General features: G+C 41.5%; 1 protein-coding gene across 6 annotated transcripts in view; it reads right to left on the reverse strand.

Annotated features, from left to right (window-relative positions):
- Positions 1-23,856, reverse strand: part of PDE8B (phosphodiesterase 8B) — a 160,158-nt gene that overhangs the window by 64,852 nt on the left and 71,450 nt on the right. For 4 of the 6 annotated variants that reach the window (XM_048849532.2, XM_048849530.2, XM_048849531.2 and 1 more), the window contains exons 2-3: positions 21,193-21,252; positions 1,122-1,312 (exon numbers count right to left, since the gene is read on the reverse strand). In XM_048849532.2, coding sequence (XP_048705489.2) covers positions 1,122-1,312; positions 21,193-21,219 — 218 coding nt within the window. In that variant the 5' untranslated portion in view covers positions 21,220-21,252. The remainder of the gene's footprint in view (positions 1-1,121; positions 1,313-21,192; positions 21,253-23,856) is intronic. The other 2 variants (XM_075128518.1, XM_075128519.1) reach the window with 1 other exon arrangement.

A 23,856-nucleotide genomic window follows, 5' to 3' on the forward strand; every position in this document is an offset into this window, starting at 1 on the left:
AACCACCACTAGGTGCATCTTGTCGAGACACTGGAATTATATGATTGTCAAATGTGGAATGGCTTTCCCTCCACATGCGAGTAATAAAGGGTCCTCTTTTTATTTATTTTTTTAAATACACATTAACATTAGACCAGATTCAGAAACCCTTACTTCATGGGCAGTGGGTATCATAGGCTGAGGGAGGCTGTGCCTCCCCAAACAGTCAGGCGTGGCCTCACCCACGCTCCGCCCCCAGGCCCTGTCCTGCTTCACACACTGCGGCTCCCCCTCTGCAGTGTTCGCAGCGCTCCAGGGGCTGGGGGCACTAGCCTGGGGTAGTCCCACTGACTGCAGTAGAGGGCTCTGGTCTCTGGTGGGGGGGCACAGAAGGGGCAGGGCTGGGGGCTAGCCTTACACCGCCCATGCCATACTTCCACCGGGTAATCACTTACTCTGGGAGTAGTTCTACTGAAATAAATAAAAGTGTCTGAATGGTAAAATACTATTCAGGATAAGCATGCCAAAATTTGCCCATTATGCTCCGATGAAAAGGCACAGAGCATGACATGATGTGTAAAATAAATGAAACAGTTGAAAAGACACCTTACCCAGAACCCTAATGATAAATGGTTGTAAACTTAGAAGCAGCTGCTTTCACACAGAGTACCACACACCTGCAAAGAATGACATGAACTTCACTGAAGTGCCATCAGTTAAGTGTGGCAGACACAGGGACAAATGACAGTGTTCCATTAGACCCTGCTGCTCCAACTGTTGACGCAGGATTAATTTCTCAGAGGAGTAAGTCTAAAAGTGATGACCACACACTGTGAGGAAGGATTTCATGTTAGCTCTCGTTCAAGATCCCATGGAAGCTATGAACCAGAAATGATGGCTTTATTAGTCATGTGTCAGCCATATTGACAATAGGTGTCTTCATTTACTAAATGTAATTATTTCTATTGCTGTCTTAGCCGCCAAAGCAGTTTTTATTTTTTCCTTTGTGATGGAGCACTGCAATCCCTGTCCTCAGTCTCCAGACTTGTTTTCTGTATGTCATCAAGTCTTGATTTTGTTATGCCCATTCAATGTGGTATTCTGCAATGCATTCAATAGAAGCACAACGTCCATTAAGTTACCTGCAGATCACTTCTGCATCAAAGTGTCTGGAGTGCCTGTGATCTATGACAATTATTTCATGGTGCTTATCAAGAAAGCATTCAAGCGCTGACTCTGGTGTTCTGGCAAAATTGCACCTGTATCCAGCTCTATCACAAGCCCACCAGAACCCATCACTTTGGTTGTCTTCTTTTGCAAAGATCAGCAAAACCTGCAAAACAGGGAAGTCATCGGCTCATATTAAATATACAACATAATTCTCTTCATTGTACAAACAAACTACTAGAATTTAAAATATTAGTCTTCCTGCTTTCAAAAACAGCATCAGACTCTACAATTTAAAACAGACCCATTTAATTACTACATTAGCCTTATTATTAAACATAATTTTAATAATGTATATTAAGCACCTTATTTTTATTCAGCTTCCACCCAGACACTTTTTGTGTGAATGCAGGTGTGTCCACAATTAGTTTTGGATAAAAATCCTATCACTAAAATATTTAAGTTTTTGATCTGTAGTGAGATTTGCACCTGCCATTAACCAGGAGCAAAAAATTGCACCAGGAAGACAGGACCTCAGCCCTGAAAAAAATCTTGATACAACACTTATACCTTTAAGCCACCAGATAGCAATTGCCAGTGAATCCCAGTTCTGCGAGTAGGATCAAAAGTAGGGAAAAAACCAACACTGTGTGAAGCAGAATTTTCTGGAGCTTGGAATAAAATAATCTTAAATTTATTCCTGTGTGTGGAATACCTGGACTTGCTTGCTTACCACAAGACAGTGAACTGACTAGCTCCTTCAAAAATATTTTATATACACTCTAATTTCCAAATGCTCGTCAATCAGAAGTTTGTGAAAGGCACAGGCTTCTGGGGGTGCATTCTACATAGTTTCAATTCAAAGTACAGCAAGAAAAATTTAGCTATTTTGGAAAGAAAAAACGACTCAAAGTGCTTTGAAAAATAATGCTCACTTATTTCAGAGTAACAGCCGTGTTAGTCTGTATTCGCAAAAAGAAAAGGAGGACTTGTGGCACCTTAGAGACTAACCAATTTATTTGAGCATGAGCTTTCGTGAGCTACAGCTCACTTCATCGGATGCATCATCCGATGAAGTGAGCTGTAGCTCACGAAAGCTCATGCTCAAATAAATTGGTTAGTCTCTAAAGTGCCACAAATGCTCACTTAGAATGCAGGTCACTAAGTATCACATGGCAAAACAATAAACTTTCGATGAAATCCACCATGAAAACTAGATGAGCCACAGCAGCAAAAGCAGGAATGAATTTAACAGCACCCACATGGGGGTTCCATGATTGAAGGTGAATATTGCTCCAAGCCATAAGCAGCAACAGCCTATAGGCAGGTGTTCCAACAACTGGTGTCATCATCTTGAGGTTGCTACAAGAAAGAATTGGTGTTGTATACAACATGGCAGGCCTGAGTCTCCATTCCGTTACACCAGTTTTACAGTGGTGCAATATCACTCTCTCAATGGGATTGAGAATCTAATATTTAGGGTGATATCCTGGCCCCACTGAAATCAACAGTTTTGCCATTGACTTCAATGGGATCAACATTAGTGCCTAAGTGTGCACTCATTTACACAAGACAAACCCAGAATAAGAGATTAGAAAGAGATTCTTATTGTTCAGCATGATTTCATTTTTGCTATAAAAGAAAAGAAGAATGAGAGAAAGTTAATTTCCCATGATTGGCAACAAAATTATGCTGCAGGCAGAAAATTGTTCATTCTTCATATATAGAAGGGCAGATTCTCTGTTCTGTTCTCACAACACAATGAGGATAGACAAATCCCACAGGATTATCCATTACATAAGAAGGTGCCCCAGTCAACAAAGAGCTGCCATGATAGCAGACCTTGGTTTAGGCAAAGCAAGGGTTTAGCTAGACTGTGCTGCATTTCAGCTATTCCTGGCTGTTGTAGCTTAGCATGAGTTAGACCAGGCTCAAGGTTACTCTAATTTATGCTGGGCACTGAACTGACTCCTGGTCATCCAGAAAATAAAGGAAGACACAAAAAGGTATCTGAAAGTCAGCTTTGGTGCACACCCTCCTCCGTTCCTTTGCTGAACACCGCTCAGCTAAAAGAATCTGGCTCAGAATGCATGGAAAACAGGTCACCAGGACGAAGTCCACTGAGAAGTTATACATGTTGACCATAATGAACATTGTCGCCTATTATAATCACAAGCAGGGCTGGATTACCCAATAGGCAGATGAAGCACGTGCTTAGGGCACCAGCAAAGCAGGGGGCACCAAAAAAAAATGGGATTTTTTGGGGAAAATATTTGACATTTGATATTTCAAAAAAAGCATCGAAGTAGTCATCATGGGAAAAATCAGAACTTTGTTAGACTTCCTTACACCCCACTACACACTCTTCCCCCGTTTTTCTGTTCTCTTTTTATTACTTATCCCCGCCTAACCCAGGGGGGCGTCCTACTAAGGTAGATTGAAATAATGCGAGGAAATCAGATCCTGTCGTGTATTGCAATAAATTTATGTTTTATTATTGATATATTCTTCTGAGTTATACGTCCTTGATTTGTTTTTTCTTTCTTATATATATATATACACATAAAAATAGTGTATGTTGTGTATTTTTTTTTTTTAAGTTCAGATAACTGAGATAAGGGACAGGATGAAATGTAACCAACTGAGTGAAGCACAGAAACGTAAACTGACGGAAGAAAAGAAACTAAAAACTAGTGAATTTTTCCCAAAAACTTCCAAAGCTGACATTTTTCAAAGCGAATCCATCAGAAGCAACATCTTCTCTCAGTTGCACAGACATCGTTCCAAAACCTGTAGGTGTTTCAGAGACTGACCCTTCTTCTATTGGTGAAACAAACACCATTCCAGAACATGTGGATGTGTCAGAGACTGTAACTGATCATCCTACTCCTGGTGGTAAAACAGACATTGTTCTAGAAGGTGTGGATGTGTCAGAGACTGAACCTGCTCATGCTGTAAATAATAGGAGAAAAGATCCTGGTATGTTGGTTGATTTCAGTACCGATGATGTAGCTTACTGGATAGATCGTGGACCAAATGACTGTCAACACCACACTGGGCCATTTGAGAAATCATCGGACTTTTACCAATGGCAAACAAACAAGATATTGTCCACAAAAAATATTTTTCGGCATGAAAGCGAATGGTGAGAAATACACTTGAGAATGGCTACTGTATTCACCATCAACAGGGTTTGTGTACTGTTTTGTTTGCAAACTTTTTGCAAACTTGTTTGCAACATCCCGGTTTGCCGCAGATGGATTTAGTGACTGGCGGAATACTGTTTTAATTGAACAACATGAAAATAGCACTACTCACAGAGATTCAGTGTTGACATATTTAAATCAAAGACAGGGCTTTGGATTGACATAAAAATTGGAAGAACAAATTAAAGGGGAGCGTGAATACTGGCTACGTGCCTTGCAGCGTGTTATAGCTGTTATTCAAACATTAGCTGAACGTGGTCTGCCTTTCCGGGGATCAAATGACACATTTGGATCATTGCAGAATGGAAATTTCTTGGGATTATTGGAGCTGTTGGCTCAGTTTGACCCATTTTTAGCAGGCCTTATCTCAAAATATGGAAATGCTGGCAAAGGTAACCCATCATACTTATCCAAGACAATATGTGATGAACTCATTGGTCTAATGAGTGACAAAGTTCGTTCAGCTATTGTGGATGAAATAAGTACTGCTGTGTACTTCAGTTTATCTGTCGACTCTAAACCTGATCTTTCACATATTGATCAATTGAGTATTGTACTAAAATATGTGTCTCCCACAGATGGAAAACCAGTTGAACAATTCATAACATTCCTCAATTTGAAAAGCCACACTGGTGAAGAAATGGTAAATCAAGTACTGCATTATCTGTGCCAAGTTTGCAGAATGCAGAAGAAGCTTTTAGAACAGAACAAATATGCCATATTCATACCATGTGTTGCACACTCTCTCAATCTTGTTGGCCACAGTGCTGTTGATTGTTGTCTGGTGGCAGTAAGTTTTTTCTCAACAGTCCAGTTACTTTATACATTTTTCTCTGCCTCAACATACCGATGGGCAGTTCTTAAAACATATTTGGGCAATGATCATGTGTTGAAATCTCTTTCTAATACTCGTTGGAAGGCACATGCAATGGCAACAAGTGCAATTCTGGAGTCCTACTCAAAGATTGTGGATGCATTAGAAAGTACAGCTGAAGACTAATCACAAAAGGGAGAAACTATACAAGAGGCAGAAAACATTGCAAACAAGATGCAAGAACTAGAGTTTGTATTCATGTTGACCATGTGGAATGAAATTTTACAACACTTTTACCACACAAGTCAAGCTCTCCAAGAAAAAGAACTGGATTTGAAAACATATGCAGACCTCTGTCAATCATTAGCAGACCACTTACACACTTTGAGGAATGATTTCGAAAGATTTGAAGACATATCAAAAGATATCTTGCCTGATACTAACTACAAAGAAGTCCAGTCCCACAAGTGAATCAGGAAAAAACAAGCAAATGATAGCAGTTCAACAGAAACAGCATTGAATCCTAGAGACAAATTTTGCAAATCTACTTACTACGCTATAATTGATACACTTGAAGCTCATATGAAGAGGAGAGGTGAAGTGTACAAAGTAGTATCAAGTAGATTTTCTTTTCTAAACAATATGGACTTATCTGACAAACAATATTCACAAGTTTCCCAAAAGCTAGTTGACTCATACCCTGTTGACTTGAACATGAATCTCTGTGGAGAAGTACGGCAGTTCCACTGTTATATGCACGCAAAGTTTAATGAAACAGGAAAAATGAAATTCAGTCACATTGATCTTCATGATACAACACTGAAAGACTGAATACAATTTGTATTTCCAAATATAGAGATCGCACTACATATTTTTCTAACATTGATGATTACTAACTGCTCTGCAGAACGCTCTTTTTCTCAGCTGAAAAGAATAAAAAACCCTCAGAGAACAACAATGTGTCAGGACAGACTTGATTCACTTTCCCTATTGTGTATGGAAGCGGACATGCTTCTTCGAGTCAGCTTCGATTAACTTATCCAGAATTTTGCAATCAGAAAATATAGAAAGAAGCTATTTTAATTTCAGCATACACATAAGTTTTGTGTCATTTTGAAAAATAAAATTTTATTTTATGGTATAGTATTGTTTTTATTTTGAATTACCTACGGGGAGTCACCATAATCTTTTCAGTGCTTAGGGCCTCTAAAGTTCTTAATCCGGCCCTGATCACAAGGTACTACTGTATTCATGAGATCAAGAAGAAAGTAATGCATTTACAACTACAGTAGATATTATAATTAGTAATCAGTTCAGATTACTTTTGTCAACTATTAATCATACTTGCAGGTACATTACACAACCTATAGCTAAGCCACAGAAATACAGAGGGCCTGTACCCTTCTCTTCCCTAGCTGCTGTGACAGAGCGAAGTACAAAAGGCAATAGAAATGCAGTGAACCCATGGCCTGGAGAGACCAGGAAGCAATGAAGCCATGCGAGATGGCTCCTTAGAATGCTGCAGCAAAGCTCCATGACATCCCAGCTTGGCTGGAGCACAGATGGTGGAGGGGATATGGTTGAAGCAGGTTGTGTGCTTTGCCAGTGGACCAACCAACTGTTCAGATCCACCAGCCCATGCTTGTGAATGGGAGATCATGATTCATTGCCACTACTCCTGTCCACTGAGGCTGAACTCAATTTAGACTGTACTTCAAATGCACACTATATGGTTAATACAGCTGTGAAACAACCAAAAACACAGCTAAAATAAAAGCTCTAATCTGATATAGTATACATTCACATTAGGAAACTCTAGTTAATATGAATGCAATAGGCAGTATTCTGTTAGAAAAATATTTTAGCTAGTCCACTGTCATCTCTTTATTTTGCTAAACCACTTCACTGAATAATTTAAACTGGGAAGTACTAAACGCCTATTGATACAGTTCCAACATTTCCTTGGGTTCCCACACACACAAACTTTTCCCAGGAGATTTAATAATTTTTCAAAATGTGAATGGAAATATATGTGAATTAATTGTTCTGTTTGTCATCAAATGGAAAATGTCAATCATAAAAACCCATTTTTAAATTTGTTAAGTGCTGACAATGCTTGTCTGTAACTAACAATAAAACTTTACATCAGTTAAGAATTTTGCCCTCAGTTTCTCAACAGCCACATAGTGGAAGAAAGGATAAAAGAAATTATAAAATGATGTCTGCTTAATTTTACAGTCTTATGCAGGGTACTTTGCCAACCACCACCACAACCACACCCTTCAATCTCACGTTATAGAAACTATACAGATTTATAAAAAGAAAAGGAGTACTTGTGACACCTTAGAGACTAACCAATTTATTTGAGCATAAGCTTTCGTGAGCTACAGCTCACTTCATCGGATGCATACTGTGGAAACTGCAGAAGACATTATATACACAGAGACCATGAAACAATACCTCCTCCCACCCCATGGTCTCTGTGCATATAATGTCTTCTGCAGTTTCCACAGTATGCATCCAATGAAGTGAGCTGTAGCTCACGAAAGCTTATGCTCAAATAAATTGGTTAGTCTCTAAGGTGTCACAAGTACTCCTTTTCTTTTTGTGAATACAGACTAACACAGCTGTTACTCTGAAACCTACAGATTTATAGCGATTCACCAATCTGTAATTAACACTGCCATTTACTTCCCCCCAGTATCTGGTTCTATTTTTTTTTTAATTCTCTATATGCAAATCCTTTTGCCTGAAATTGTAAACATGTAAGCTGTTACCATTCTGGTCCTACTCACTATAGCTCAAATCCTGAAAAAGCAAGCAAGAGCCTGAGTACAAGGGATGTTCTGGTGAAAAAGTTTGAAGCGATACACTGAGCAAGGGATGGAATCCTATCCCCAACAGGGGGAAGGCCTAGGCCATGCACGCACACACTCAGTCAGCTACTGCTAAGCATAGCAACAGAGGAGGGGAGACTACTTGAAATCTCTTCTTAAAAATTCACTGCTGCCAAAATGCCTAAAAGACATTTGACAGCAGCTAGCTGGGCTGGTTGAAAATTTTCTGCTGAAACTGTTTTTCCAATAGAAAATTGGATTTTTGACTGAACTCAATTTTTTGTGAAAAGTGTTTGCTTTTAATGCGAAATTGAAATATTTAAGCCAAAATTTAAAATGGCATCACTGTTCCTTACGGGTGTTACAGTTAGGGTGCCTTAAGCTTCAATTCTCCTCTCTGGGCTGGGCTATACTTTCCATAGCCAGGGACTTCTATGTGCAATTCTTCCCCTCACCAAGAGTGGAAAAAAGTGGCATATCATGGGAGATGTAGTGAGAGCCCAGCCCATAGAAGAGAATGGGAGCATAAAGCAAACTACAGTTTCAATGAGGCACAGCAACACTATTTTGAAAGGAAATGTTTCAGGTTTTCAATATTCCAACAAGAACTCAAAATTTAATGCACGAAAGTTTGAGGGAAATACTTTAGTTGTCAAAACTTTCCATGGAAAAAAATAACTATTTTCCAACCAGCTCTAATGGTTAGAGAGCTGGTTTGGTAAGACTGCTACTTATTACATTTCTACTCTCCTCACTGTGACCTTGTGCTCCCCCTGCCAGATATCTCATCTTATACCTACACTGTAAGATCTTTGGGACAGGGATAATCCTTTCATTATGTGTTCGCATACGGCACCTAGCACAATGGGACCCCCAATCCCTTTATTGGGCCCCTTAGACCCTTCTGTTACATTAAGAAAGAACTAACTGTGGCTTGCTGCTTGACTCCTACTTCAATTTGGTGTCAAATGAACATGTAAAAGGAAAGACTGAGTCAAATCGATGGCCTGCTGTACTCACCAGTGTGGCAGAAACACATTTCCAGTGCTCTTGACCAACATGCTGCAATAACCTAGCTCATGATCTGTCCCTATGGAAATACTGTACAGGAGTGCTGGGAATAGAACATGCTCGTGCACTGCTTCAGAGGCCTGTGCAAATTCTTTACCTTTAAAAGCACAGTGAGGAGCAGTAAAAGTAGGACAGCTATAATGGCTTCAGGGGGTATATATTAAATAATGCATTAATCAGAATATGTTATGCCATGATAGATGTCAAGGTCAGCAAAAACATTATTCAAAAATGCTCCCGTTCTTTTTTAAAAATGTTTTCACTTTGCCACGAACAGTCAAGACAAATTAACTGTTATCACCACCTAAGCAAACACCTGGACCTTAGCACATTCTCTAGCCCTATCAAATTATCTGACCACAACACCCTTACGTTTTGTCCCTCTTCTTCCTCCTTCAGTACTTCCTATATTTTCTCAGTTCTCCCAACCCCTCTAGTTTCAACCCTCTTCTAGAATTGGTCACCCTCTAGAGGGCAATGGTTTCAGTCTCATTCCCATGCAGCCCTGGGTTTCTGTGCTGAACTTGTCAGCAAGAGAGCCAACAACAACTGTGATAGTGAATCTGTGTTGCAGATGCTTGTCCACTAGGAACTGGAGGGAGACCATAAACTCCTGTTACAAAAGCTATGAAAATAGCCACCAGATGACAACTTTGGCTCACTACTAAATTGGGCTGGATTTCATCTCGTGTCTAAGTGAAAGGTTCCATATTTTATTACCAAGCCCTTTAGGTCATCCAGTCCCCAGCTTAAATATTTTTAATAAGGAGACATTGTCTAAGATGTAGCTTTATAAGTTATTATTACCAGGGACAAACACAATGAACAGAAATATGCCTTTATCCATTACTTCTCCTTTAAGTGTGCAGCCAAACATAGATAAGTCTGATTCTTTCATCAGGAACAATAATAATATGCGGCAAGCAATTAGATAATGTATGACAAAAGAAATAAAATTTGGGTCCAATGCTGCAATTCTTACTCACGTGAGTTATCCCAAGTCATGCAAGTATATTTACCGATTTCAACAGGATCAATAGCCTGTGTTAGAACTACTCACATGAAAAGAGTTGTAGGTTTGGAGCCGTTGTTAGATGGTAATATAAAAACTAAATTGATATCCTAGAAAATGTATATATTTGCTATATGACAGACCCAAGGGTCAATATAGGTGGAACTTAATGAATACGTCTTACATTAAATAATTAATTTTTAATTAATTTATAGGAAAGGAAAGAATTTTTCAGTGTTACCTTATACAGCTTATTATCAGTTTAAAGATTATATAGCCAGTAACATAGGTCATCTAGCCACTCTCCTCTACAATTTGCACATATTTACCATAGCAATCAGTCACTAACTATGCCATACTGTGCTGCAGATGAAAAAAGTCTCTTTAAAGTAAATATACTGAAAAAGAAAGGGCTCAAGGATTCTAAAGTTTACCAAAAATTGTTCAAACTATGCAGTGACATGAAAAGTCAGATATAGAGCAAAGTACTGTTTGTTTCACCCACACGAGTCATCCCATTGACTTCACTGGGACAACTTGTCTGAGTAAAGTAAGCCAGATTTGGCCCAAAATGTCTATGAGAAAGATCAACAGTCTTTTATCTGTGTTACTCTGTGTAGCCATGGTGTCACCATGTGAAATTCAACACACACAGCCTAGAGGCTAGCCAAGGTGACCCTACTTTTGTCTTATCTCAAGCTGTCTAGATTGCTGAATTCTAAACAGTAAGTGAAGTGATTAATGTTATGGTGGAAGCAGTATAATTCAATATTGGATTAATCTGGTAAGAAAGTGACATACTAGTAGTTATATATTTTAATGTTTTAGAACTTTAGATATTTATATTTACTAGAAAGTGTCTCATTAATCATAATTGACTAGAAATAGAGTAAGATGTGTGTGTTTTGCTTTGCAGTACTACTCACCTGTACCTGGAGTTTTCTGAGGTGATTGTCTGCACAGAGCCTTGCCCTTGGGAGGTGGCTGCACACTCCACACTTTTGCTGGAACTCGTTAGCAAGTTTTGGCCATTGGGACCACATGCATACTACCTTGTGGCACTGAGTATTCAGGCCTGAGTGTGTGTTTGTGTTAGCAGCCAACACTGCACTGTTCCTCATCTCCATCCAGGCCCTGGAGCATGAAAGAAGGGCCCAGTGGGTTAGGGTGCTCACCTGAGACTTTGCAGAACCTGGTTCAATTCCCTGGTCTGCCACGCCCTTTCTTCTACTATTATTAGGTGTATCTTGTTCTTAATTAGATTAGTAGTGTAGGCGGTATTAATTTGCAAGGTTTTGTGATTTTGTCCCCTCTCTTGGCACCTTCCCCCTCTTTAGAAATGAGGGACTGCCAAGCCCAGGGAGGTGAGCAGCTTGAAATAGTGCCCTTTGTGTAATGCAAAGATGTCCATAGCAAACCTTTTTATGGGTGATTTCATGTTTCTCAGTGAGGCACACCTACTCTGGGAAGGTGCTCTGGGTAAGGAGGAGTTGATGAGTTTATGACTAAGTTGACTTGCTGTGTTACTGTAGCTTACTTACATCATTTCACCATCTGTAAAATAATACCCTGAAACTAAGTGTTGACAATTCATTTGTGTGAGATCTCTTATCTCCATTACACAGTAGTAATTAGTTACCTCATAAGGTATTTGGATAGCTTAATTAGAGTGTATAAAACCTGCTGAATGCCTTAGCTAAAAGGCACCAGTAAAGTATTATTACAATCCCTGGTTGTCAGAAGTTTGTGTGGGACCTTTCTGGGAAATTACAGAACTTTAAGGTAACTAGAAATACTCAGACAGATTCCAAGGTATACGGTCAACAGCATGATAGAAGATAACCGTTCTGAGTAATCTGGACTGGCATGCAAGAGTTTGAATTAAAATGTGTGTTTAGATTTCACGTGCATTCCTTAGCTAAAGTCATTTTATCTGTTGTTTTGGTGGATAATTTAATATGTTTATTCCAATAGCGCTGCTCTAGGTAGATAGCAGATTCCTCTTGCTGAGCCAACTTATATGGCTCATAAGAACCTGGTGTGATTAATTATTATTTGTACTGAAGTAGCACATAAAGATGCCAGTGTTAGGCAGTGTGTAAACATATAACAAAAACAGTCCCTGCCTCAAAGTGTTTATAATCTAAGTATAAGATGAGAGACAACAAGTGGAAACAGACACAGGTGCAATAAGGTAACAATGAGAAGATTATGATCGGTGTGATAAGCACCAGTCACAACACATCAGTTGCCTAACTATTGGCTTGGTACTTGAAGGGAGAGCAATACAGCGGTGCACAGACAATCCAGGAAGTTTTTGGAAAATGTAGGAAACAATTTCCTGGTGCAAGTGCTGGAGGAACCAACTAGGGGCAGAGCTCTTCTTGACCTGCTGCTCACAAACTGGGAAGAATTTGTAGGGGAAGCAAAAGTGGATGGGAACCTGGGAGGCAGTGACCATGAGATGGTTGAGTTCAGGATCCTGACACAAGGAAGAAAGGAAAGCAGCAGAATACGGACCCTGGACTTCAGAAAAGCAGACTTTGACTCCCTCAGGGAACTGATGGGCAAGATCCCCTGGGAGAATAACATGAGGGGGAAAGGAGTCCATGAGAGCTGGTTGTATTTTAAAGAATCCTTATTGAGGTTACAGGGACAAACCATCCCGATGTGTAGAAAGAATAGTAAATATGGTAGGTGACCAGCTGGGCTTAACAGTGAAATCCTTGCTGATCTTAAATACAAAAAAGAAGCTTACAAGAAGTGGAAGATTGGACAAATGACCAGGGATGAGTATAAAAATATTGCTCGGGCATGCAGGAGTGAAATCAGGAAGGCCAAATCACACCTGGAGCTGCAGCTAGCAAGAGATATTAAGAGTAACAAGAAGGGTTTCTTCAGGTATGTTAGCAACAAGAAGAAAGTCAAGGAAAGTGTGGGCTCCTTACTGAATGAGGGGGGCAACCTACTGACAGAGGATGTGGAAAAAGCTAATGTACTCAATGCTTTTTTTGCCTCTGTCTTCACAAACAAGGTCAGTTCCCAGACTACTGCACTGGGCACCACAGCATGGGGAGGAGGTGACCAGCCCTCTGTGGAGAAAGAAGTGGTTTGGGACTATTTAGAAAAGCTGGACGTGCAGAAGTCCATGGGGCCGGATGCGTTGCATCCGAGAGTGCTAAAGGAGTTGGCGAATGTGATTGCAGAGCCATTGGCCATTATCTTTGAAAACTCATGGCGATCAGGGGAAGTCCCGGACGACTGGAAAAAGGCTAATGTAGTGCCCATCTTTAAAAAAGGGAAGAAGGAGGATCCTGGGAACTACAGGCCAGTCAGCCTCACCTCAGTTCCTGGAAAAATCATGGGGCAGGGTCCTCAGGGAATCAATTCTGAAGCACTTAGAGGAGAGGAAAGTGATCAGGAACAGTCAGCATGGATTCACCAAGGGCAAGTCATGCCTGACTAATCTAATTGCCTTCTATGACGAGATAACTGGTTCTGTGGATGAAGGGAAAGCAGTGGACGTGTTGTTCCTTGACTTTAGCAAAGCTTTTGACACGGTCTCCCACAGTATTCTTGCCAGCAAGTTAAGAAGTATGGGCTGCATGGATGGACTATAAGGTGGATAGAAAGCTGGCTAGACTGTTGGGCTCAACGGGTAGTGATCAATGGCTCCATGTCTAGTTGGCAGCCGGTATCAAGTGGAGTGCCCGAAGGGTCAGTCCTGGGGCCGGTTTTGTTCAATATCGTCATAAATGATCTGGAGGATGGTGTGGATTGCACCCTCAGTAAGTTTGCAAATGACACTAAACTGGGAGGAGAGGCAGATATGCTGGAGGGTAGGGATAGGATACAGAGGGACCTAGACAAATTGGAGGATTGGGCCAAAAGAAATCTGATGAGGTTCAACAAGGACAAGTGCAGAGTCCTGCACTTAAGACGGAAGAATCCAATGCACCGCTACAGACTAGGGACCGAATGGCTCAGCAGCAGTTCTGCAGAAAAGGACCTAGGGGTTACAGTGGACGAGAAGCTGGATATAAGTCAACAGCGTGCCCTTGTTGCCAAGAAGGCCAATGGCATTTTGGGATGTATAAGTAGGGGCATTGCCAGCAGATCGAGGGATGTGATCGTTCCCCTCTATTTGACATTGGTCTCCTCATCTGGAGTACTGTGTCCAGTTTTGGGCCCCACACTACAAGAAGGATGTGGAAAAATTAGAAAGAGTCCAGCAGAGGGCAACAAAAATGATTAGATGACTGGAACATATGACTTATGAGGAGAGGATGAGGGAACTGGGGATGTTTAGTCCACGGAAGAGAAGAATGAGGGGAGATTTGGTAGCTGCTTTCAACTACCTGAAAGGGGGTTCCAAAGAGGATGGCTCTAGACTGTTCTCAGTGGTAGCAGATGACAGAACAAGGAATAATGGTCTCAAGTTGCAGTGGGGGAGATTTAGGTTGGATATTAGCAAAAACTTTTTCACTAGGAGGGTGGTGAAACACTGGAATGCGTTACCTAGGGAGGTGGTGGAATCTCCTTCATTAGAAGTTTTTAAGGTCAGGCTTGACAAAGCCCTGGCTGGGATGATTTAATTGCGGATTGGTCCTGCTTTGAGCAGGGAGTTGGACTAGATGACCTCCTGAGGTCCCTTCCAACCCTGATATTCTATGATTCTATGATCACAGCAGAAGAGTTTTAAGGAAGGATTTTGAAGGACACTGGCTTTGAGAATGTTCACAGAGAGCTTCTTCCCACCCATAAGGAGTGGAACATGAGAAAAGACAAAAATGCTTTGTAGAAAATTTGAGAGATGGGCAATGAAGGCATTATTGGTGGAGCAGAATTAGAGGTTGACATCCTGATATTGTACAAGAGTTGACAGATAAAGAGCCTTAAAAAGTGAAGATGAGTAAGAGTGGTTTTTTGGGTTTTTTTGTTTGTTTTTTTTAAGAAATGCAGAAGGGGGAGCCATGGAAGAATGCAACTGAGGAAACTGTTGAAGTGATGAGCCAGGAAAACGGTTTTTGCTGCAATGTTTCAAAAGGACAGAAGTGGCATTTGTCAAGGCCAGAGTAGGGGAGATGGCAGTAATGGATACATGAGATGAAGAGGGTTAGGACAAAAGACTAGATAGTACATCATTTTCCTCATTGCATCTGTATTCATAAAATACCATAACAGTGGCACATAACCAGGATCACTCACCATAATATTTGAAGTTCGCTAAAGGAGACAGTTCTGCCGTTCACCTTTTTAATTTTAATTTTAATATTGAAGTTCACCTTTTTAATTACTATATCTCCATCAGGTTGACTTACACTGGCTTCCTACTGACCGGCATACCTTCTACCATATACCCTCTATGGAGAGAGACCATCATCATATTCTGTACTGAGCAGGCAACTGCATATGAAACTCCTAGGCTATTAGTGAAATGACCACCATATATCATTTAGAATTAAAGTGATTGTTAAAGTTTCCACTGGCCATCTTCTTTAAAGAAATTTTTTTTATAAAGTTACTCCATCACCCTTAACTCACTCCCTAACGTTATTTTAACAGTTACTAATGGCCTCAAATGCAGACGGATGTGTTCTTTACGAAAGCTCTCCACACAAAAAGATTCTGTCTTATGGCTGATCCTGCAAGCCACTCACATAAGCAATCGCACAAATGGTCTCACAGAAATCCGTGTACGTATTTGTACGAGTAAGGCTTTATACCAAGCGATCCCTTTAATTGAAAGGAATGTTCATCTACCAAGGGCCAAATCCAGAGAGGCTCTGAGCACTAACTATCCTGTTGATTCTCCCTTCGTTTATTGTCTGTCCTGTTTTTCCCTTTTCTGCTTCTTTTCCCATTGTAAGGTAGGAAGCAGTTTGGCTCTGCATCCGAGTCACGTGCGGTATGGCTCAGAGCAACAGACATACAGGGCCCAGTCCGGGGCCTGTGGTAGGCAGAACTAAGTTTTTGTTCTGTTTCAGAGATGCCTGCCAGTACAGTTTTTTGGGGCTATACAGAACTTGCACGTCCCTACATAGATAAACTGTTCCATTGGCTTCCAGTCCGGGTAAGGAGACACCTTTCATACACGTTACCTCCAGTGTCACTTCTGGGGTCCCAAGAGGCAAGAGTAGAGGGTTTTGGCAGCAGTAGAAGCTCTGTGAGAGACTACCATAAGGGCACTTAGAGACCAGAAGCTGACATGTTAGAATCACATGGTAGGCACAGTCAGGATCCCTCACCGATTTGCAGGTCAGGAACATAAGGCCAGGAGTAGACTGTCCAGGTCACAGTCCATCATGCTGCGCTACAAACACATGCCAGAACAGACATTTCTCCTCCCCACTGTAGATTCCCCACTCGACTCTTCACCCATCTGTTAAATGGCCTGTGGCAGGGCACAATTACAAATAATGTCACATACCGGGCAAAAATACAGGCAGTATTCCAGGCAGGTCTGGATGTTCTCAGCATTCCTAGCTCTGTGGGTCAGTTCGCTCCAAATGAAACACAAGCAATATTCACTTCTTTAGATAATACCCTTAAAGAAGTATACTAAGTAAAACAGACCTAGCTGTTATAGAAGGCCTGACAAGGACTTGTTTTAGCAAGCTATTTGAATTTATCAGACATGTAGACTAATTTCTGGTAATTTTACATGGGATGAAGTTGCAGAAAATGGGGATTTTAAATTGGATGACAGCAGATTTTATACTGTATAAAAGAATAGGTCATGTACATGGTTAAGATGGAACAAAAGACTAACATGCAGATTTATTAAATTAATGGACTTGTTAGCAATATGTTGCCAGATTAGCCAAGTGTAGAGTAACACAATTTATTCCACAAATGTGTTTGGGTACAATGTCTCCCCCCCCCCCCCCCCCAGAGTAAAAAGAATACCGTATAATAATGCCTTTCTTATATGGAAATTAACTTATATAATGTTTTTAACCTTATTTCGTTTTTTATGCAATACTGTAGATTCTTATCTCTTTAAAAGAGCTATGAACAAAACATCTTCTACAAGCAATGAAGTAGTTTAAAAAACCCAACCCTAAAGCATTTGTTTTTTGCTCTCCCTTCCTACACGATGGATGTTAATTTAAAATACATCACAACCGCTAACACTAGCATGACAGTATTTAGAGAAACATGATTTCTGCTAAGGACACCAAAGAGAACTTTCGCATAAATGTGGAGAATACAGTTTTACTTGTTAAATACTTTCTTGCCCATCCTAGTGCAAACTATCAAAGTTCGAAGGACATTTTTTTCCTGAAAAGTTCCACACATTTATGTTAAAATTCCACAAAAAACAAAGACGCTGTTCTACTACTGAAGCTATAGTTCTACAAGCATAAGATAACATGAAGGAACTATTTCATTTGATCAAATCATTATTTAGACCAGTATTTGGTACAGAAAAAGTTTCAACATTTTATGGTAATTCTAAACTTAAATTTAATTACACGTGCAAAGAGGACAGCAACGCTTTCATTCATAAACCAGTCGGAGAGCACTTCAATCTCTCTGGTCACTCGATTATAGACCTAAAAGTCGCACTATTACAACAAAAAGACTTCAAAAACAGACTCCAAAGAGAGACTGCTGAATTGGAATTAATTTGAAAACTGGATACAATTAACTTAGGCTTGAATAAAGACTGGGAGTGGATGGTCATTACACAAAGTAAAACTATTTCCCCATGTTTATTCCCCCCTTACCCCCCACTGTTCCTCAGACGTTCTTGTCAACTGCTGGAAATGGCCCACCTTGATTATCACTACAAAAGTTTTCTCCCCCCCCCCCCCCGCCACTCTCCTGCTGGTATTAGCTCATCTTAAGTGATCACTCTCCTTACAGTGTGTATGATAACACCCATTGTTTCATGTTCTCTGTGTATATAAATCTCCCCACTGTATTTTCCACTGCATGCATCTGATGAAGTGAGCTGTAGCTCACGAAAGCTTATGCTCAAATAAATTGGTTGGTCTCTAAGGTGCCACAAGTACTCCTTTTCTTTTTGCGAATACAGACTAACACGGCTGCTACTCTGACACCAGCAATGCTTTGTTTCTTGTATCATTCCCACAAAAGCTTTATTTCTTGCATCATTGTTTATGCTTTGCTTCTCACAGCAATTTAAAATTCTGCCACATAGCTGTGTGTGTAAAATGTATAGCTAAATGAGACAAAAATAAAACCGAACCTTGTATTGTTAAAGCAGTGTTACAGAATGAGAATAAAAAGGTTACTGGGTTTCAACAGTTAATATATATTGCTTTGTAAACTTTTAACTTACATTCTCTGTCATCTGGGATCCCTAAGTGTACAAATTATAAACCAAGAACTAACACTTGACATCCATCCAGTGCTTAATTTGTGCCAGGGTTGAGCCCTGATACCTGCGGGTTTGGCAAGTCAGTTTCCGGTCCCAGCACAGGCAGCAGGAGGCTCATGCTGGCAGCAGAGCAACCTTTCTGCACTGGGGCTGCAGCCGATTCACGCACAGGCTCCAATTTCCACCCCATCCCCCATGTTGAGCCTGTCCAGCATTCAGTGGGTGCAGCTGTGGTTAAATCAATGCAAGCTGAGCTCCTGTATCCTGGGCTGAGAGTCCTTTGGGGCCAGGGATGGCACCCTTCAGCACTGCTTCTGCCAGTGCCCCCTTGGCTTCCTGGGGGGCTTCTGTGAGGAGGCTGCTGCCCCCTGGGGGCCCAGGAGGGGCAGAGACTCCCAAGTACTGGCAGTGAGGAGAGAGGTGAGGTGTCAGGGACTGGGGAGGTGACCATGCAGCCAGGGTGCAGTGTGGGACAGGGGCAGTAGGGCACCGGGACATGAGTGAGGCTCCAGCAGGCAGCCCCAGTGCCATGGGCAGGACCCTGCTGGGGGAGGCACAGCAGGCACACAGAGAAGGGCATACAGAGAAGGGCATACAACATGCACCAACCGGGGAGGCAGCTCTGTTCTCTGGCTGGGGGCGGGAGGTGCTAACCCCACCATGGTGCCCGCAATCCCACCTGTTGCAGACCCAGGCAACAGCCAGGCTCAGTACGAGGGCGCTCCCCAGCCCACCCCCCACAGGGAACCTGCACCAGGAGGAGGTGAGAGCAGGGCCCAGTTCTGGACCCCCTTGCACAAGAGATGGGGCGCTCTTCCCCACAAGGGATTCCAGCTGGATAAATGCCCCGATCCAGGCCAAGAGTGAAGCGATCTGGGTTCAGTTGGGGACGATCACAGCCCCTTTGTATGGGAGCGATGGGTGGGATGGAAAATTAACACACATGCTGGCATTGAGAGAGCAATGGCGATGGAGGTGGTTGTGGGGGGCATGGTGCTGCTCTCCAGTGTCCCCTGACCAATTTGGTTAACTAAAGCACCAGCCTCCCTGGGACAATTGTACAGGGCATAGGCATATGTTTGGGGTGGGTGTTCAGGACAGGGTGTAGGTGGGGGGTGCATGGGAGATAGGCGGGGCTAGGGGTGCATGCACTGTGTGCGGGATGGGGGATTGTGTGGAGGATAGGCAGGGTTGGGTGTATGGGATAGTGGGTGCATCTGTGGTTAATTTGTGCCAGGGCTACTTCTTCCATCACAAATTAAGCACCAGAGCAGACGAAACCTATAGAAATTGTAGTAACTATGAGTAAGAGCGATTTTATGCGGAGCCATAGTTCAGTCATTATTGTTGGGGCTCATTTGATTTCTTGTACTTGTAACCTGTCAGAGCACAATTCTCTTTGTCCTGTTCTGCCATCCTCCAGCAAAGGGAGTGACTCAATGGTACCTTTTAACTCCGTAATGAAGTGCTTTACAGTACTGTATCAGGACAAAATTCTATAACACTTAGAAAAGAGTTTCTGGTTGGTAGAAGCTAGTGACAGGAATGGTTCTATTTTAGTGGCCTCTCTTTGAGCTCTTTGCTTGTCAGTGCATATTCACATGCTTTGTGCACTGGTTTCTTCCCAGGCTCCTACGTAAACCAAAGACATTGTGTGCTTTAGGGAATGTGCTCTCTGAAGTGGTCAAAGAGTTCATTACTTTAAGTGTACATTCATTCTAGCATTGTAGTTCAGTCCTGAGCACATTACAGTCACAAAGGTCAATTGCCATTTTAATTAAACTGCTGGTGCCTGCCTGAGCAATTTTCATTAGTGAGGAACTTTCTATAGCTATCTAGCCAGGTACTGTGAAATGTTGCAGCATTAAACCAACTGTTCTAGTGGGTAACAGGTACAAGTAGTAAGAACGTTGATTTGCTGCTACTATCCATAAAAGTTATGTTTTATTCCTTCCTGGCTGGATAAATTAGAAAAGAATGGTTTCATACATGTTACCAGATGATTAGCAGAATGCAACAGCTTTCTTCAAATGTCAGCTACTACATTTAACATATGGGCACAGTAAGTTTCATGAAGATCACTGAGCAGAACAGGTTTCAGGATTCTATTCCATGCTTTTCTCATATAAAAGTGGCATTATTAGTAACAAAGACACTAGCCAGACAGAATGGTTTCTCACCTCTATAAAATGCTGAGAACCACCATGTTAAAAACTTTACTAGTCACATTTTCTTCCTAAAGATGGTCCAAAATTAGAAAAGCTCAAGTCCAAACCTTCCTTAATTTTTGTGGGAATTGGAGTCAAATATCTAGACCCAAATCTTCTTGTGTGGTTTTGAGTCCAAGAACCGAAGGACCCTACTTTCCAGCTCTTGAAAGACTTTATATGCAGCAGAATTTATGCTGCCTTTCCATACCAAGCTTCTTCACTCTTGTAACAGGCCGAGATGCTTTTCTGAAGAATTTCTTGCATGGTTCAATAGCTGCATTCCAGATTGAGTAAAAAACAAAAGTATCCAGAATCCTACAATACTCCTGCTGGATACTGCCCGTACCATGTTACTATACGTAACTCTTGAGCTGCAACATAGCTTCAAGAAGGAGATGTGTAATTTAGCAAAACAAAGATGTGCATTCTAATACAAGTGGTCTGTTTGGCAATGACTTTTTAATAGTTATACATGGATTGAGCCTTTAATTCCTTTGCAATTTCACACATAACTTACAGTACCATCAAATTGAAACAAAGTCCTACCTGAACCGGGTCTTGTGTCAGTCTCATGGGCCCAATTTGCACCTCTGTAGTCGAAGCCTGCTAAATGAGAGAAATGCAAAAGATGTTTTCAGTTTCAGATCACATTAACAGATAGGATTTTGCAAGAAAGATCAAACAGAACAATAAAAATGTAATTCTATAAAACATTCTGAAGGGAAGAAAAGCACACGACTAACAGTCTTTCAAAAATTGTTTTATGGGTTTGCTTAAATAAGTGAATTTCTTTTTAGAATGCTTATTTGAAAGCTGTGGGTTTAAGGCTGTTTTTTTGAACCATGGCCCATAGAATTTCCAGGAATATGCATCACTGCTATGCCTGGCAGAGTACAATCAGGAAACATTCGTATTAATTTGTTATGATAAGCGCCAACACAATAAAACTGACAACATTTATGGCTGGTCAGTTGCTATATTACAAAGAAGTTGGACTGTTGCTTTGGACGCATTCCTTGTGCAGTTTGATGCAACTTAATATACTTTTCCTTTATATTTATGATTTGTTTCCCTTGAGATCTTCTTAAAATTCACAGAGTTATAGAATATTGTCACACAGACTAAACAATGCACAGGCCCTCCCACACCAACATCTAACTGCAATGGAAAGTCAGAATGCCCTCAAGCTACTTCTAATCAATGGGCACTTTATTTAAAATTGTCACTTCTCAGAGAGTGTAAATCTCCACTCTCCTGTTCAGTGACTACCCTGACTGCCTGTTCAAGGTAAGCTAAAGAAATTGCTCCATGAGTCAGATATAAAATGAAATCCTAATTCCAGGCAGGCAGGAGTGCAAGGGCCTTTATTTGTGACTCAGGAACCCAGGAAGCAGTTTTATATTGCTGCAGCACTCAGTAAGGGTGTCTTTTTGTTCTTAAAGCTGATATCTTCCAAAGGATTATACCTGAACATTAAATGTGTATAATTATAGTGTTCTGTTTTCTCTTCCTTAAAGAATATGATCCCTATTAAGTATTAACACAGTGTTACCTGCACGTGAGACACAGTATAATTACGGAAAGTTATGACTGACATGTTTGGCTTTCATGCATCACTAAGCCTTGATTCTTCTCAGTTCAACACACGTCAAAGGGAGTTCGTACCATAGGCAGTACTTCAAGATACTAAACTCCAAAGAACCTATCATGTTTTCTAATATATAAGGTACAAACGCTGTAACTAAGAGTTCCTTTTCTCACATAAAATATTGAAAGCTACATTGCTTATTTGATCTACTGCCATAAGCAAAGAGAAGTTACATTTGTGACAGGATCCCCCCTGAGGTGCAGCCTGGGACTGTGGGACCACTGGGACCCCTGAATTCTCTCCAGCCTGGGCTGTCTCTCACAATGCCTTGCTAGTGACCAGCAGCAAACCCCTCCAGGCGCTGTGATCACTCAGCACAACAGCTTGTGGAGCCCCACACCCAGCTATATTGCTCCCAAAGCCACTGATGAATCACACAGAGAAAGGCACCAGCCCAGTCCTGTCCCTCCCCGCAGGTTCCCAGCACTGTACCCCAGGAATATACTGTCTTGCACTGCTCAAGATGAGCAGTGCAGATTTATTAATTGGTTCGCCACTTCAACAATGGAAAATGGACATACACCAGCCTTTGCGAAACCTAAGCAGTTTCACCCCACACTTCAGACAAATTCACTGGGAAAGATAAACAGTTAAACAGATTTATTGACTATAAAAGGTAGATTTTAAGTGATAGGCAAAAAGTCAGAGTTAGTTACCAATAGAAAAAAAATATAAGCACGCAGTCTAAACTCTCAACCCTATTAGACTGGGCAACATCTAGACTAAGTTTTTCTCACCCCACTGGATGTTGCAGTCCTTAATATACAGGTTTGTTCCTTAACCCTGGGACAATCTCCTCTGTTGGAGTCTTGCCTTCTTCTCAGTGTCTCAGGGCTTGTCTACACTGACACTTTACAGCGCTACAACTTTCTCGCTCAGGGGTGTGAAAAAAACCACAACCCTGAGCACAGCAAGTTTCAGCACAGTAAAGTGCCAGTGTAGACAGTGCACCAGTGCTGGGAGCTATTCCCCTCCTAGCGATTCGCCTCCCAGCGCTGGTGCCAGGACCAGTACCCGCGGCAGCGCTTTAACGTTGCTAGTGAAGACATGCCCTTAGTTGCTTGCAGCATAGGTGGGGGCAGGAGAAGGCCCCACATGGCCCCCCTGTGTTCAGTTTTATACCCTCAGTCCACGTGCTTGGAAAACACAAGTCCAGGCATGTCTGGGGGGCATTGCTGGTCTCCAGGCAAGGTTAAGCAATTCCCCTGGTATGGCCTCATGCAGGTGAGTCATTCAATTGTAGTTCCCTTGTTGGACAATGGCTGTTGATGGGTTTGACACCATGCCCAGGCATTGGTTACTTTCCTTGCTGTTGCCTCTGGGGAGCGAATATCTGGCTGATCCCCCAACTTACATCATGTTTTAGTGACCGTAATTCTCATAACTTCACATGCATTAATGATATACATCTATGGATAGAGAAATGACTTTTAGCAGATCATAACCTTTCCCCTGATACATATAAAGCATGCCTTGTAAGGTAATATCACAATTATATACAGATGAGGAATATGTATGGGGGGTTACAGGGTGCTCCCCCAAGGTACAGAATGTCATAACAT

Source organism: Caretta caretta, chromosome 5 (assembly GCF_965140235.1).
Source record: "Caretta caretta isolate rCarCar2 chromosome 5, rCarCar1.hap1, whole genome shotgun sequence".
NCBI classification, from domain to species: domain Eukaryota; kingdom Metazoa; phylum Chordata; order Testudines; family Cheloniidae; genus Caretta; species Caretta caretta.